Below are 14,071 nucleotides of genomic sequence, written 5' to 3' on the forward strand. Positions count from 1 at the left end.
GCTACGATTTGGGATATTTAAACACCTACCAGTGAGTTTTAGTTTCTTTGTTTTTCATGTTTTGTGCTTCATTAAAATATTTCCTTTTGAATGACTAATACATGTGGCTCTTTTAAGTACATCAAAAATTATATGTAGAGGATGCCTTTAAAGAACAGAAGAAGTGAGATTTGGGTACTTTGTTAGATGAACATGCCAATTCCTGTTATGATATTTGAATACCATCAGTGGCAGTTGATTGCAGTGTTTTGACTTGACGGTCTGCTTTTATCAGGAAACCTAGCTTTGTGGCCCTACTTTTGTCCCCCCCCAGCATTCCTGGTCTCACTGACAAAGGAAAATGCTTTAAGGTGCTGGTATTTGTAAAGACCCCCGCACAAGGATTACAAAGTTATAAAGATTTTAGTAAAAGAGCAATAGAAGCATAGCCCACTAATTCGTTTTAAAACTACAATTTGCATTTTATGATTTTTAAATCACTCAAAGAAGACTTTTAAAATAATTATGTTTATATAATGCTCTGCTTGCTCGTAAGTTTATAGCTTATAATAGTAATTAATACTGCTTTCATTGCAGCTTCTCTCTCGCTCGCCTTTTTTTTTTTTCATATCAAGAGTTTTGTGCAGTGGTTATTTTTTAAAAGCTTTCCAAAGAACAAAACATTTTTTTTTAAGAATGAAAATATTCTCTCTGCCATTGCATATTTGTTTTACTGTGTTTCTAGCACTGTAGAATTTCTTTCTTTTTGTATGTTCTGACTTGGTAGGTATTGGCTTTGGCTTTGAAAACAGTTAAATCTTTTAGCTTATCCATATCTTTATCTGAAATTTATACATCAGCCTTGCTAAGAAACCCCAAACAGGCACTACACATTTTACCTACCCCTTAATTTAGAACTTTGGCACCAGGTGGATTCTCCAGCTGTGCCTTCCCATTTCTCTCACCTTTCTGCCCTCTAGCCTTACTTCACTGGGTTCTATACTTGTTCTCTTCTACTGTGAATATTTACTGAATTCACTCACCAAGCTCTGTCCTAGAGGGTAGTGATGGGCTCTAAATACAAGGTGATCTCTTTGGAGTGACAAATCCCCAAGTAATTACATTTAATAATGTGTGATAAATCCTACAATGGAGAGAGGTACAAAAGACACTGGTGGCGTAGGATTTTTAAAAGGCACTTCTGCTTGGGGGATTGTAGAAGACAGAGGAATACTTGAACCAGACTCCTAGATAGGAAAAGGGCAGGGGGGCTGGGGGTGAGAGTCTAGGCCGAAAGAATAGAATGACTTAATTGCAACCATTGCTGGTCATCTTCATTTCCTGCTTCCTCCCTCCTAAGTGATATAATCAAGCCAAATCCTGCCATCAGCTATAATATTATGCTGTATTTTGAATAGATAATTTGAGTTAGGTTTTCCATTCAAAAGGAATAAAGAGCCACCGAAGACGGGTCATTAGGGAGCTGTCTGGCTGTATTTAGCTTTGCACATCTTTGAGTAGACCGAAATCTGCTCTGGAGGTCATGTACCTCTCTTTGTCTTTCTTAGTTCTTCCCTTCTTATCTCAAGACTTACTGTAAATAAAAAGCTGCTTTGTTTGAGGTATTTTTATTTTGGAGAGTGTTATTTTCTCAAGATTGATTTAGTTGTGGCTAAGGAGAAAAACTGAAGAGGCAGCTGTCAGAGATTTTATTTCTGAAGAGGTTCAAACTCTAGAAAGAAAACTACTTTAGAAAGAAGTCATCTAGCTAAGAGTCTTTATGTGCTTGAATTTCATCCTCAAGAACACTTACCTTAGAAAATGACTTGAATGGTCAAAGGAATCATTATGGGAAGAAGGTGGGAACAGGCATCAGGTTAAAACATTACGATTATGACTGGGATAAAAGAAACTATCAAAAGTTGGTCTTTTAAAAGGATCCCTCTAAGATGTTAGCCATCATTAAATAAAGATGATCATTTTAAAAATTCCAGTTTTCAGCTTGACAAATGGTTACCATAAATCTGACCACCGTTGTGGAGAGGACTCATGTATGTGGTGCTCTCACCATTGTGTGTGTCATGGAGCTTGTGACCCCATACTCTCTAAATGGGGTGTCTGGTCCCTGCTAGAGTGCTGAGTCACACTGAAACAGGATTGCAAGAACTCCACTAATAGCCACACTTTTCCACCCCTCACCAACTCCTTTGCTTATTATTCATGTCATTCTGGATGGCATTTCAGTGGCAGAAAGAATAGCTTTCCAAGTCCAAAATATGAAATATTCATTTTGTCAAGATTTGGTGTTCTGAAACTGAAATCCTTTTGCTTGTTTGTTTTCTGACTGGGAGGGGGCTGTGAATCCTAAGAGCCCTATTAAGGAAGAGCATATTGCTCGCTTAGAAGGAGAGGAGAACTTTGAGGAATGATTACATGGTCAGAATTCTATTTATAAGTGGGGAGAAAGTGCCATTATTTTTATTTGGACTTCGGTAGTTTACTGGGTTTATTAGGGTCTATATTTTATTTATATTTCATCAGATGTAAAGCTGCTATCTTCTTAGTAACTTCCAAGGAAGTTCATAAGACTGACCAGAGAAATGCAGAGTAAGGCAAGATATACTGACGGCCCTGTTGTGTACTGGCTAGTATTTGTTTTTACTGTTTTAATCAATTATCTGATTTGTGCGTTGGTCAAAATTTGCCATTTTAAGGACATTTAAGATCTATCTTCATTTTAATAGAAGGCTACCTCCCCACCTTTCGACTTGAGAAGTCGTTTTTAATCAGGACTCTGAATCACAAGCTTTCCTTTGGCATGAGCAAGAAGTAACAGCGTCTCGCCGTGAGTTTTCACTGTTGGACTAGCCAGCGCACAGTCGGCCACTTCCCCTGTTGTCAGCTGCTGTGACTTCCCCACAGTTGTGGGTCATGGTCGTGACTGGTATGAAGGCAGTGGGACCTTTCCAAATAAAAGTTCTCAAATTGGATACAACATAAAACAGGAGCCCCACTTCTCTTACAGATGCAGAGAAACGGTGAAGGCGGCCATTTGGAGACAGAGCACACACCTTATTCTTCCCCACAGGGATGCAGTTCAGAAAACTTAACCCTATTTTTATCTGTACTTACTGGATTATTTTTACTTGGCATCTGTAGCAAAAATAGAAAATCAGTAATCCCAGGGATCTGTGTTGAGCCATTATATACGTTAAAGACTGAAGAGAATTTGTGTTTATAAAATTTTCACTTCAGAATTCGTTTGCTGGAGAAGCCCTTTACCCACCCTAGTCCGAGGCAAGTACTTTCCTGGAGGCCCTTGAGATGCCCCGCAGGCTTGCCGCCATGCGCAGCCGCAGTAGGGGCTGCGGGGGCCCTCCGACCGTACAGCCTTGCGCAGCCGCAGTAGTGGACTGAGGGGCCTCCCAACAGCCCCGGGCTTGCGCAGCCGCAGTAGCAGGCGGAGGGGGCGTGTAACGGTTGCTCGCAGCCTTCCCTCGCGCCTCAGAGCTTGTCTGTCGCTTCCCCCGGTTCTCTTCCTCCGCCTCTGGAGTAAATGGCCATGAGTTGGGCTGTGAGAGTCCTGCGGGCCGGCCGGAGAGTGGGCGCTGGGAGGGTGACTTCGTCGTGTCTCTGCCGGCCGGCGGGCCTCCCGCTCACGGGCGCCTGGGCGGTCACCCCCGTGTCCGAGATGGCAACCGTCAGGGGTGAGCTTATCAAGAATTTCACTTCCGAGGAGGCCGTTCATCACAACAAGGTCTCCATTATAGGAACCGGATCAGTTGGCATGGCCTGTGCTATCAGCATCCTGTTAAGGGGCTTGACCGATGAACTTGCCCTTGTGGATGTTAATGAAGACAAACTGAAGGGTGAGACCATGGATCTTCAACATGGCAGCCCTTTCTTGAAAATGCCGACTATTGTGTCCAGCAAAGATTACCTTGTCACTGCAGACTCCAGCCTCGTGGTCATCACAGCAGGGGCACGCCAGGAAAAGGGGGAGACACGCCTTAATTTAGTCCAGCGAAATGTGGACATCTTTAAATTAATGATTTCCAGCATCACCCAGTATAGTCCTCGCTGCAAAATGATTGTTGTTTCCAATCCAGTGGATATATTAACTTATGTGACCTGGAAGTTGAGTGAATTTCCCCAAAACCGTGTTATCGGAAGTGGTTGTAACCTGGACACTGCCCGTTTCCGTTTCTTGATTGGGCAGAAGCTTGGTATCCACTCTGAAAGCTGTCATGGGTGGGTCCTTGGGGAGCATGGAGACTCGAGTGTTCCTGTGTGGAGTGGAGTGAACATCGCTGGTGTCCCTCTGAAGAATCTGAATTCAGATATAGGAACTGATCAAGATCCCGAGCAGTGGAAGAACGTCCACAAAGACGTGATTGCTAGTGCCTATGAGATTATTAAAATGAAAGGTTATACTTCTTGGGCCATTGGCCTTTCTGTAGCTGATTTAACAGAAAGTATTTTGAAGAATCTTAGAAGAGTGCATCCGGTTTCCACCATAATTAAGGGTCTCTATGGGATACATGAAGAAGTATTCCTCAGTGTTCCGTGTATTTTGGGAGAGAGTGGTATTGCAGACCTTGTAAAGGTAAAGCTGACCTCTGAAGAACAGGCTTGTCTGAAGAAGAGTGCAGAAACACTTTGGGAAATCCAGAAGGAGCTCAGGCTTTAAAGTTGCTTGAAACTACCTTCTTGAAGTTACTGACGGGATAGTAGTTAGAGGGTTTTGTATGTCCAATTTTTTTTTAGAAGTTTGAATTTCTAGAAGTTGGAAACAGGAAAGGAGGTAGAGTGAGTTACCTGTTTATTTAGCCCCCCAGCTTTTTCATTTAGTATCCAGGTGTCAGGATGATTTTTTTTTCCCCACAATGATTCAGTGATTGCATCAAAGAAGGTGTTTTTGTACCACTAATGTACCAGTACTTGCTCTGTGTGTGTTGGTTGCAGTTGCTCTTTGGTCCAAAAGGGATTAGGATATAGGTGATTGTGTTACAGAAGTGATAATTTTCATTAAGTACATGCTCTTTCATTCTGGATGGCTTATACTTGCTGTGTTCATTTATATACCGTTTTTCAGGCGTTGTAACTTCCTCTACAATGTAAAAATAAATGTACATACAGAAGTACTTTCTGTAATGGAGCCATCGGCTGTCTTCATTCCCCAGTGACTATCAGCTGGGTCTTAAAAAAAGGCATTATAAAATGGAGGCTGTGAGTAGGTCCTGTTTGTTGGGGGGAGGGGCGCATGCACACACATGCTCATGTATGGATGCCAGTGAAGCAGGATCATTAGGTTAAAATATGAAAATAGGAGTGATCTGGTTGGTAGCACTTATAAAGTATTTAATGCAGTAAAATGTAAAGCTTTTAGAAAGAGGCCTGACAGAGATGGCAAGTGTTACTGTCATTTATTCAGCAGGGAAAGGAAACATACTTAAATTTTGGAGTTGATAAAAACAAAGGCTGACTAAAATTATTTTAGAACTGGCTCTGAGGTCTTGACCTGTTAGCACATTAAATCAGGAAGCTGTTACAGACTGTTCTTGTTAGGCCCGGTCTTATCAGCAGAGTGGGCCCTGGCCCTAAGATGCTCCAGGGTCATGCCTGTTGCTCAGTTTACTTCACATTAACAGAAAGCTTTTGTTTTTGAATTTTGTCCTGTTGTTAATCATTGTCATAAAAATTGGTTATTTTAATGAGTACTTCACGGATTTTATTTCTCAGAAAGTTACACATTCACTTTTTATTCCTAAATCAATTGACTTTACTATAGATTCTAGACTTTATGCATGTGATATAGTGTGGGTTTAGGAGAAAGTGAAGATGCTTGTCAGACCTTTACCTAAATGATGCACTAGTAACTTAGAAAATAAGAAAGATTTTTTTTTTTTAAGATCTGTTTATTTTAGAGAGGAAGCACAAGCAGGAGGGGCAGAGGTATAGGGAGAGAGAATCTCAAGCAGACTCTGCTGAGCACAGAGCCTGACACAGGGCTCCATCTCACGACCTTGAGATCACGACCTGAGCTGAAGCCAAGAGTCGGATGCTTCACCAGCTGCACCACCCAGGCACCCTGAGAAAGATTTTTAAATTCATGTTAGCTTTCCTAATGCAATTGAATATTAAATAATACGGTGTGTTCAAACATATCTCAGGATCCATGTGGATATCTGCAGGGCTAAACAAAATTGAAAGGTATCAGCATCTCCTCTCTAAAGTCAGTCCTGGGGCGCCTGGGGGGCTCAGTCGGTTAAGGGTCTGCCTTTGCCTCAGGTCATGATCCCAGGGTCCTGGGATCAAGTCCCACATCGGGCTCTCTGCTCCACAGGGAGTCTGCTTCTCCCTCTGCCTGCTGCTCCCCCTGCTTGTTCTCTCTCTCTCTCTCTCTCTCTGACAAATTTTAAAAAATAAAATAAAGCCAGTCCTGCTTAGTTGATAGACCTAGGACAGCAATCCACCCCAAAAAATGACCCTTTACCATAGTGATCAGAACTCCCATACTATTTTATTGGAAACATCTAGAAATGTTCTGATTACCCGGGAAGTAGTATCATATAATGGGACTAATTGATGTACTGAGCTCTCTGAAAGTGGGAAGAATGGTGGTTTGGTGGTTCCAGCTGGTTCTAAGAGCTATTTAAGCTTAACTGCACAGAGTTTCTCTTCCCCTTTGTCCAGCCCTTGAGCTTTTATTCAGCCATGTTTCAGCCAAGTTCAGTGTAATTTTGAAGGGGATCAGAGCATGCCCTAGGTCTGTTTTGTAATTCTCTTCGCTATGTCAGTCAGGATAGGCTGGGTTATACTATATTGAAAAAACAGTCTCCAGATGTGTGGCTTAAAATAACAACGGTTTATTTCTCTTGTAAAATCCACTGTGGGTTTACTTGAGTCTCTAGGGGATCTGTCCTACACAAAGTGGCTTCATACCTCAGACTCTTTGGATCTTGAGGCACCTCTGTAGTAACACAGGTTTCCATTATTTCCATGGAAAGGTAAGAGTGGCCTGGAAACAGCTGCAGTTACATGCTTCACCCTGCAAGTGATGCACATGTCTTTTGCCAGAACTAGTCATGTGGTTACCTAACTTCAAGAGGGTGGAAAAGTATAACCTCCCTATATCGAGAAGTACGTGATTTCTGGTTATCAGTGAACATTGATAATAATCTGCCATACCATTCTAAATAAAATGGTAGCCCCTGTAAGAGTAAATATGCTTTTGAAGTCCTTTTTTGTGTAAGCTGGTATGTGAATAGAGGTTATAGAGGTACCAAGTCTTTCCAGGTCACAGAACCAGAGTGGCTATGGAGAAAGCCCGGGACATCATTCAGTCAGTTGTACTTAGAAAGCACGTCACCATGGCTGGGTTAACCTCTCTGATCTCTGGTTTCTCATATGTAAAGTGGTGGTTCTTATTTCTGCCACGTAGAATTATAAACACTAAATAATAGCCTGATGCTTGGTACGGTGCCTGGCACCTAGGTAATCTCAAATGGCAGACATTTTTATTCCTGTTCAAGTAACAGTTATAGTCTTACTCTATTTTATGGAGAAGATGAATTTCCAGGTTCGTCAAAATTACTCTTGGCACCATAATTATTGACATATCCAAAGGCTTTCTTATCAGTTGGTCCTGTAAAGCTTTCATCATTCTACCTCCAGCACTGAAGTCCTGCAAGAGGTAATTGAAGTTAAATGAGCTAGTCAATGGCAAAGACATTTTACAACTTGAGCTTTTAATTCCAATAACTGCTTATTTTTTTAAGAATAGATGCTGTAAGGATTTTCTCAAATTAATTGGGTACATGTCCTGAGCTTTTAAGGAGTTTTTCAGCACACCATATATTAGACCAAAAAGTCTTCATGTGTTTTTCCTGCCAAGACGAGCGTGATAAATGTGCAGCGGTATCCCATGTTTCACTCCTGGCATACTAGCCAAAATGGCCCTTCAAAAAGCTGTTGCAATGTGAATGAGAGTAAGATTATTAGAGGCATAATCTTGAATCTGTTCTAATACCTAAAAAGTTGCTCCTACCCAGTCTTCAGAATGTCCGTACTGGTGACGAAGTACTTATAATAGGTTTCCCAATTGTCATGACATTGTATTTGAGAACTGCCTTTAGAAAGCAGTACTTTCTGATCATATGACAACCCATCACTGTTGGACACAAACATTGGGACTTAAGGATGAGGTTCTTGAGCAGTAGGCTCATTGCCCAGGGGGTGCCATTCCTGCCTTTGTGGAGGGCAGCGCCTGGAGTTGTGCTGTACACACAGTGGCCCTGTTTAGAAGGGTAGCCCTGTGACCCATAGCCACAGTCAGATTCTCCCTGGTCAGAGGAAAGAGGGAAGAGGAGAGAAGAGATCCAAGAGTTTGCAAAATGCTGCAGAGTAAAACTGAGTTACTGGATGGAGACTAGTTCCCAGCATGCCCCATCCTCACCAAACTTTTGGGATATAAGGTAGGGCATGGCTTATGGCAATAGCTGTCATTGTTATTGTGGAATCCAGTACATTGGTGTTATAATTAAATTTGCTTAAATTAACTCAACCCCTAAATCTTTTCAAGCACATTTTTAAGCAGAAGTTTCTGTTGGCCTGTGATAGAGTATCACTGATAAGACCAACACCTCTGAACTGCATATCAGAAATTGACAGAGGTAAAAAGAAAAAAAGTTTTAATTTCCTATCCATATAACAAAAATAGGACAAACTTAAAAACCTGCTGTGGAAACCCTTAAGGCAACATGAGGCCCTGTTTATAACCTAAATGTGGACTCTGGGTTTCCATTTCCACAGCTGTAAAATTAAGAGGCCTAAATGGTGTTCTTTATCCACTTGCCTCCCTTCCTTTACTTCTCTTTGAAGCCTATTTTTAATTGGCTCTTTTTCAGATACGATTCCTTCCGGTGGTTCAGTAACTCATTTATGACTCTGGGAGCAAGTAAATGATACAATACTTGGGAAATTAAAGACAAGGAAAAAAAATCAGTCCAAGAGGAGGAAACGGGAACACAGGTCCCCATGCTGAAGTAGAGCAGTGACTCTTACTCCTCCCCAGACCTCATCTGCGTTCCCCAGCTTCTCCCTTCTCAGCAGCTGCCCATGTTCCACATTCCTGAGAAGGTGAAATGGTAAATGATTCTTTTCATGACCTCACTCTCTGACTCCCCGTTTGAAAACTGTCATTAGGCTTAGTTGTGACAGACGTTCAACCAGTAAAGGTGAAGGGAAAGAACTAGGCAGCACATTGCAGACCCTGGCCAGAGATGTCTTTGAACTGAGAAAGTCTATGCAAAAGATTCCTCAGCGGGGCCATGTGGGTATTTTAGACAACGCAATTCTTTTTTTTTTTTTAAGATTTTATCTATTTGAGAGAGAGCACGAGGGAGAGGGAGGAGCAGGCTCTCTGCTGAGCAGGGAGCCCAATGCGGGGCTCAATCCCAGGACGCCGGGATCATGACCAGAGCCAAAGGCAGACGCTTAACCGACTGAGCCACCCAGGTGTCCCCAAAGCAATATGTTAGATATGTAGAATCTCTCCCCCCCACCCCCGCAAATAGCAGTTCCCTGTGATTATGACAACCAAAATGGCATGACACGATTTGAGAACTGCTGTTTGGAACTACAGTTCCAATCCCTCCCCAGTACTGCCTCTAGTCGACAACCTGTCATGAAGGATTCACCACAGTACAAGCTAGAGAGTTACATGGGAGACAGGGCTAGGGAGAGGCATATGCGCCACGGACGTGTGTGTCTTGAGTACTGGTGTCTGGGACCCAAATGTTGAGATGGTTGGCATGGACCTCCTACAAACTACATAGAATGGGTAACCTTATGGATCTCCCAATGTCAAAATACTTAGACCAAAATGATATTGAACTATAAAGTAATGCTTTTAACAAACCCACCATATTATATATATCCATGTGAACTTTGTTTTTGGAACACAACGCCAATGATGCTATAATGACAATAGCTAATATATATTGAGCGCCCCCATGTGGTAGGTACTGTGCTTTCATCCTCACCACCCTGTAAGCAGGTAATGATCGCCATTCTACACACGTGGAATCTACTGCTTAGAGAGAGGAAGCAGTTTTCTCAAGTAGTGGAGTTAGGATTTGATCAGAGAGGTCTGTCTGATCCCAGAGTCCGTGCTGCTAATAGCTGGAGCGAATGCCTAGGAACTGACAAGTCCTGAACACGACCCACTTGCTGAATTTAGAAACAAAGTAAGGAATCGGCTTCAAAACAAAGTGAAATAAAAAAACATTAGCCAGCTCTCAAAATGACCACTCCAGGAAATGACTTGGTGTTGTCAGTGAGTCCAAGGTGCTTCACAGATCTGAGGGGATCCGTATCCTTGAGAAATGCAGTTAGGATGTGGCTGATGAGAATATCATAACGTGGCGCTGTAGTGCTGAAGTGATACCTTCACAGCAGGACCAGATAGATTAAAATAATGAATCAAACTGTGTGGCTGGGACTATCTAATGTAAAGATTATCCAACTCCCATAAATGAGTGTTGCCCTCCCTTCGGGCAGTGCGCTCTGTACCTGGAGCCAGGTGCTCTGGGCTGACACTGCATATTGAAGATCTTCAGCCCCCTGCTCCAGCTCTTGGGTTCCAGATCCACCTCTGCCGGTAAAACCTCTACACAGATTCTTCAACGCTGTCTGGCATATGAGAACATTCTAGTTTATCTGCCATCCACTGGTTCATTCTTTATTAACCTCCTACTGAGTTTCTTCTCTCCCCTTCTTCCTTTTGGCTCCAAAATTCTTGGTATATTTAAGATAAACAGAACCCCCCCCCCAAAAAAAGAAACCCCAGAACTCCCATTCTCAGCTGTATCTATAAACATATGAAAGCCAACAATACATAGCATTCTTCTGGTAGGAAATAAATATCATGGAGGGTTGGCAATTTAAATTATGTTGCCTTCCAGATTCAGAATGGTGTTTTATGTTAATTGAAAGCCCATAGATTAATACTTGGAAGAAGAAAAGAGGTGTCTCATTTCCTTTTAAGGTAGCTAGAGCAGTCTCTACCTTTTATTGTACCCACAAGCAATGAAGTATCATTCGGGCAGCAACAGGGTCTCTCTCTAATTGCTTTGGCTCTTTTCCCCTTCTTTTAATTTTTTTTTCAAGATTTTATTTATTTGAGAGAGAGAATGAGAGAGAGAGAGCACGAGAGGGAAGAGGGTCAGAGGGAGAAGCAGACTCCCTGCTGAGCAGAGAGCCCGATGTGGGACTCGATCCCGGGACTCCAGGATCATGACCTGAGCCGAAGGCAGTCGCTTAACCAACTGAGCCACCCAGGCGCCCTCCCCTTCTTTTAATTTTGCTAACTGATTTTTTTTCTTCTTTCAGATGAAAGACTTTCGAATGAAACTGCAATCAGTATTTCCAGCAATTCCCAAGAACTCCGAATCTTCTCTTGAGTGGGAGGAAATGTTGAAATCCAAATGAGATGAGCATGGTGGGGAAAGTCTAAAACTGTCATGGCAAGGGTAGCTTTGGAGATGCCACAGAAGCAAAGGGACTCCCCTGATTTGTCATCAGCAACATGTGCATTGGTGACTGAACCCACAGGATGGATGGCGTTCAGTGTCCACACAGGAGGCCCACAGTCTGTGTGCTTTACTTTAACATTGATGTGGGCGTGTGTGTGTATTAAGGTTTTCCCCAAATTAGGAAGATCCTTTCAAAATAATTATATGGATAACTTTTTGGTGGAGAAAGATCCTAAGGGAAATACTTCTGTTAATAACAGCTAAAACCAAGTTTTGTACCTGAAAAAAGAATGTATAATAACAGACGATGGAAAATCTTTATAGACAAACTCCTACCAGCACTAGTACCTCAATGTGTCTAATTAAATGAGTTTCCACAGCCTTTTTTGTTAGTATGTGATTGTCAGGACATGGAAGGCTCACTCCTATTAGGCCAGCTCCACAGTGACAGGTGAACGGGGAAACCCTGTCTGTCAGGCCCCAGCGCATGTGTCCTGTTGTCCTGAATACAGCCCTGGATTTGCTCCTGCTTGTCAGTTAGCTGATGAGCTCACCTCAAGGCCCTGGAAATTCTCAGACATAGAGAAGAAGAAACCAGTAACAGATTATGCTAACCTGAAAAGGTAGTCATCTAAAATAATAATGATATAGTGGATATAAAACATACTTTTTTGAGAAGTTGGTTCTGTGTCCCCTAAACATTGACTAATAGTCTGTAGTTTTATCTCAATTGTTAATGTAAAAATAGGCCAGTTATCACCTATCTTAACAAATATTTTTAACCAGAAAGTTACCTAGGTATTGAGTCTCAATATTAAGTAGTTAGTACTGCCGCCTCATGGCTTCTTACACATAGGCCCAGCCCTTTTCTGTCTTCCATGATATCTTAGAGAAAACAGAGGATAATGCCTACATGCAATTATTTTTACTAGAGATGAATATTTTTTAAAGAAAGTAATATGTCAGTATATCCCAAAAATATGGTTGGATATCAGTAGTGCAATTTCTTTATAATTACTTAGGCTCTAATTAGCAATCAGGTTTAATAAAGTACATTTGAAATTTTTGTTATAATGAAACCTTTTAGTTCTAAGGAAAATTTTTAAATGAAATGTCAAGTGCATAATGTAACATTTTTCTCTGGACCGCATTACCCTGTTAAAGTTGCTGTGTTGTTAATTAATTAAACAGGTGTAAGCAGCATGTGGGATTCATATGTAACCTGTTAAAAATCCAGGACTAAAAGGAAAGAACTGTGGAATTTATCAGGGCATTTGGAGCAGCTAAAACTCTTCACCCAGCTTTCATTTTTAACTAAATCTCTGCTAAGAAAAGATTTCTAGCCTCTGAATGGGAGGAAGGAAGGAAAGGCAAGAGCCAAACTGAACAGGCTGTGCCCATATTACCGGCCTGAGTCTAGGAGCACGGTGGGTATGCTCCATTCCCACAGGCCTAGGATATGGGAGGCCTGAGGAATGAATGTTCGGACACGTACTTATGTGGCATGCCTCTTGTTTACAAACCCTCCTCATATATGTCTGTTGTCCTTGAGGAATGGCAAGGTGGCCCCAAAGAATGATCGTGAATCACCTGCAGAGGGAAGGTTGACGGGGATAGACTCCCTAGAATACACCAGGCATAGGCTGCAGTTGCATTTTAAAAGCAGAAATGAAGTAACACAGATGAAAGTTTAAAGGAAAACAAGCAATATGACTGAAGTGGTATTTTTCTACAGTCAAACCTCAGAAGATTTAGTCATTTGTCTATTCCTTTTATACCAGAGGCATATTGTTAAATTGGTTAATGGAAAGGAAAAATGTTTAACAGATAATGTCATGCTTTATGTGAAGTACCATCTGTGTATTGAGTTCTGAATGTTCCTGGATATGGAAGAGAGGAAATGTTATGGAATTTCAAGTTTGCCTTTTTGCTGTCTTTATCTTGGGTAGAGTATGACAAACATAATCACATTTATCTCCTGGAGCATAAAGAGTTTTAATCACCCTATTAACCAGGATGACATTTTTCACAGACTTAAAAAGGAATAGAACAGACATTATCTCCCCATAAGCAATCCATTTCATGGAGGCTGAGCACTAGAAATTTTTTAAAGGATGGATAACACAAGCCATTTCCATTTCATGCATAAGCCAACATTAAGGCGGCTTTCCATAAGAATGTTGCTTACGCTGGTTGAGTGTTAAGCTTTACGTTTAGAATCTCAGCACCAAAAGAGCTATTAGAGAAAGCAATATAGAGAAAATACGATGGGCAGGGAGGGGCGACTTCCTAGGCCTCGGGATTCGTTCACGGGAAAAAAAAAAAACCCAACATGTATTCCGGAAGTTACTGCTACCCCATAAAAACGTATCCATGGGCTGCTCTTCAGAGTCAAGAAAATATGATTTCTAAACAACCCCAGAATGAAAAATAGGGCACGGGAAGGGCCTCACATGATGCCAAGCTGCCCATCTCCACAAGAAACCGGGATTCTAATGATCCGGAGTTGGAGTGAGCCGCTGCAGAGCCCAGCAGCACTGAGGTGTGACCACAGG

General features: G+C 41.9%; 2 protein-coding genes across 2 annotated transcripts in view; both read left to right on the forward strand.

The window, feature by feature from the left end:
* TMEM242 (transmembrane protein 242) overlaps nt 1-13,436 on the forward strand; it is a 29,297-nt gene extending 15,861 nt beyond the window's left edge. The window contains exon 4 of the mRNA XM_027601970.1: nt 11,374-13,436. Within this exon, the coding sequence (XP_027457771.1) occupies nt 11,374-11,472 (99 nt within the window). The 3' untranslated portion in view covers nt 11,473-13,436. The remainder of the gene's footprint in view (nt 1-11,373) is intronic.
* On the forward strand, nt 219-5,921 carry LOC113926696 (L-lactate dehydrogenase A-like 6A). Its single transcript, XM_027601969.2, has one exon. The coding sequence runs from the start codon at nt 3,536-3,538 to the stop codon at nt 4,667-4,669; it is 1,134 nt and encodes a 377-aa protein (XP_027457770.2). The 5' UTR covers nt 219-3,535; the 3' UTR covers nt 4,670-5,921.
* Nucleotides 13,437-14,071: the final 635 nt, after the last annotated feature.

This window comes from Zalophus californianus, chromosome 7 (genome assembly GCF_009762305.2).
Source record: "Zalophus californianus isolate mZalCal1 chromosome 7, mZalCal1.pri.v2, whole genome shotgun sequence".
NCBI lineage: Eukaryota > Metazoa > Chordata > Mammalia > Carnivora > Otariidae > Zalophus > Zalophus californianus.

Excerpts from the sequence above, each read along its gene's own strand:
- LOC113926696 (XM_027601969.2), top strand. The coding sequence starts at position 3,536 with ATGGCCATGAGTTGGGCTGTGAGAGTCCTGCGGGCCGGCCGGAGAGTG.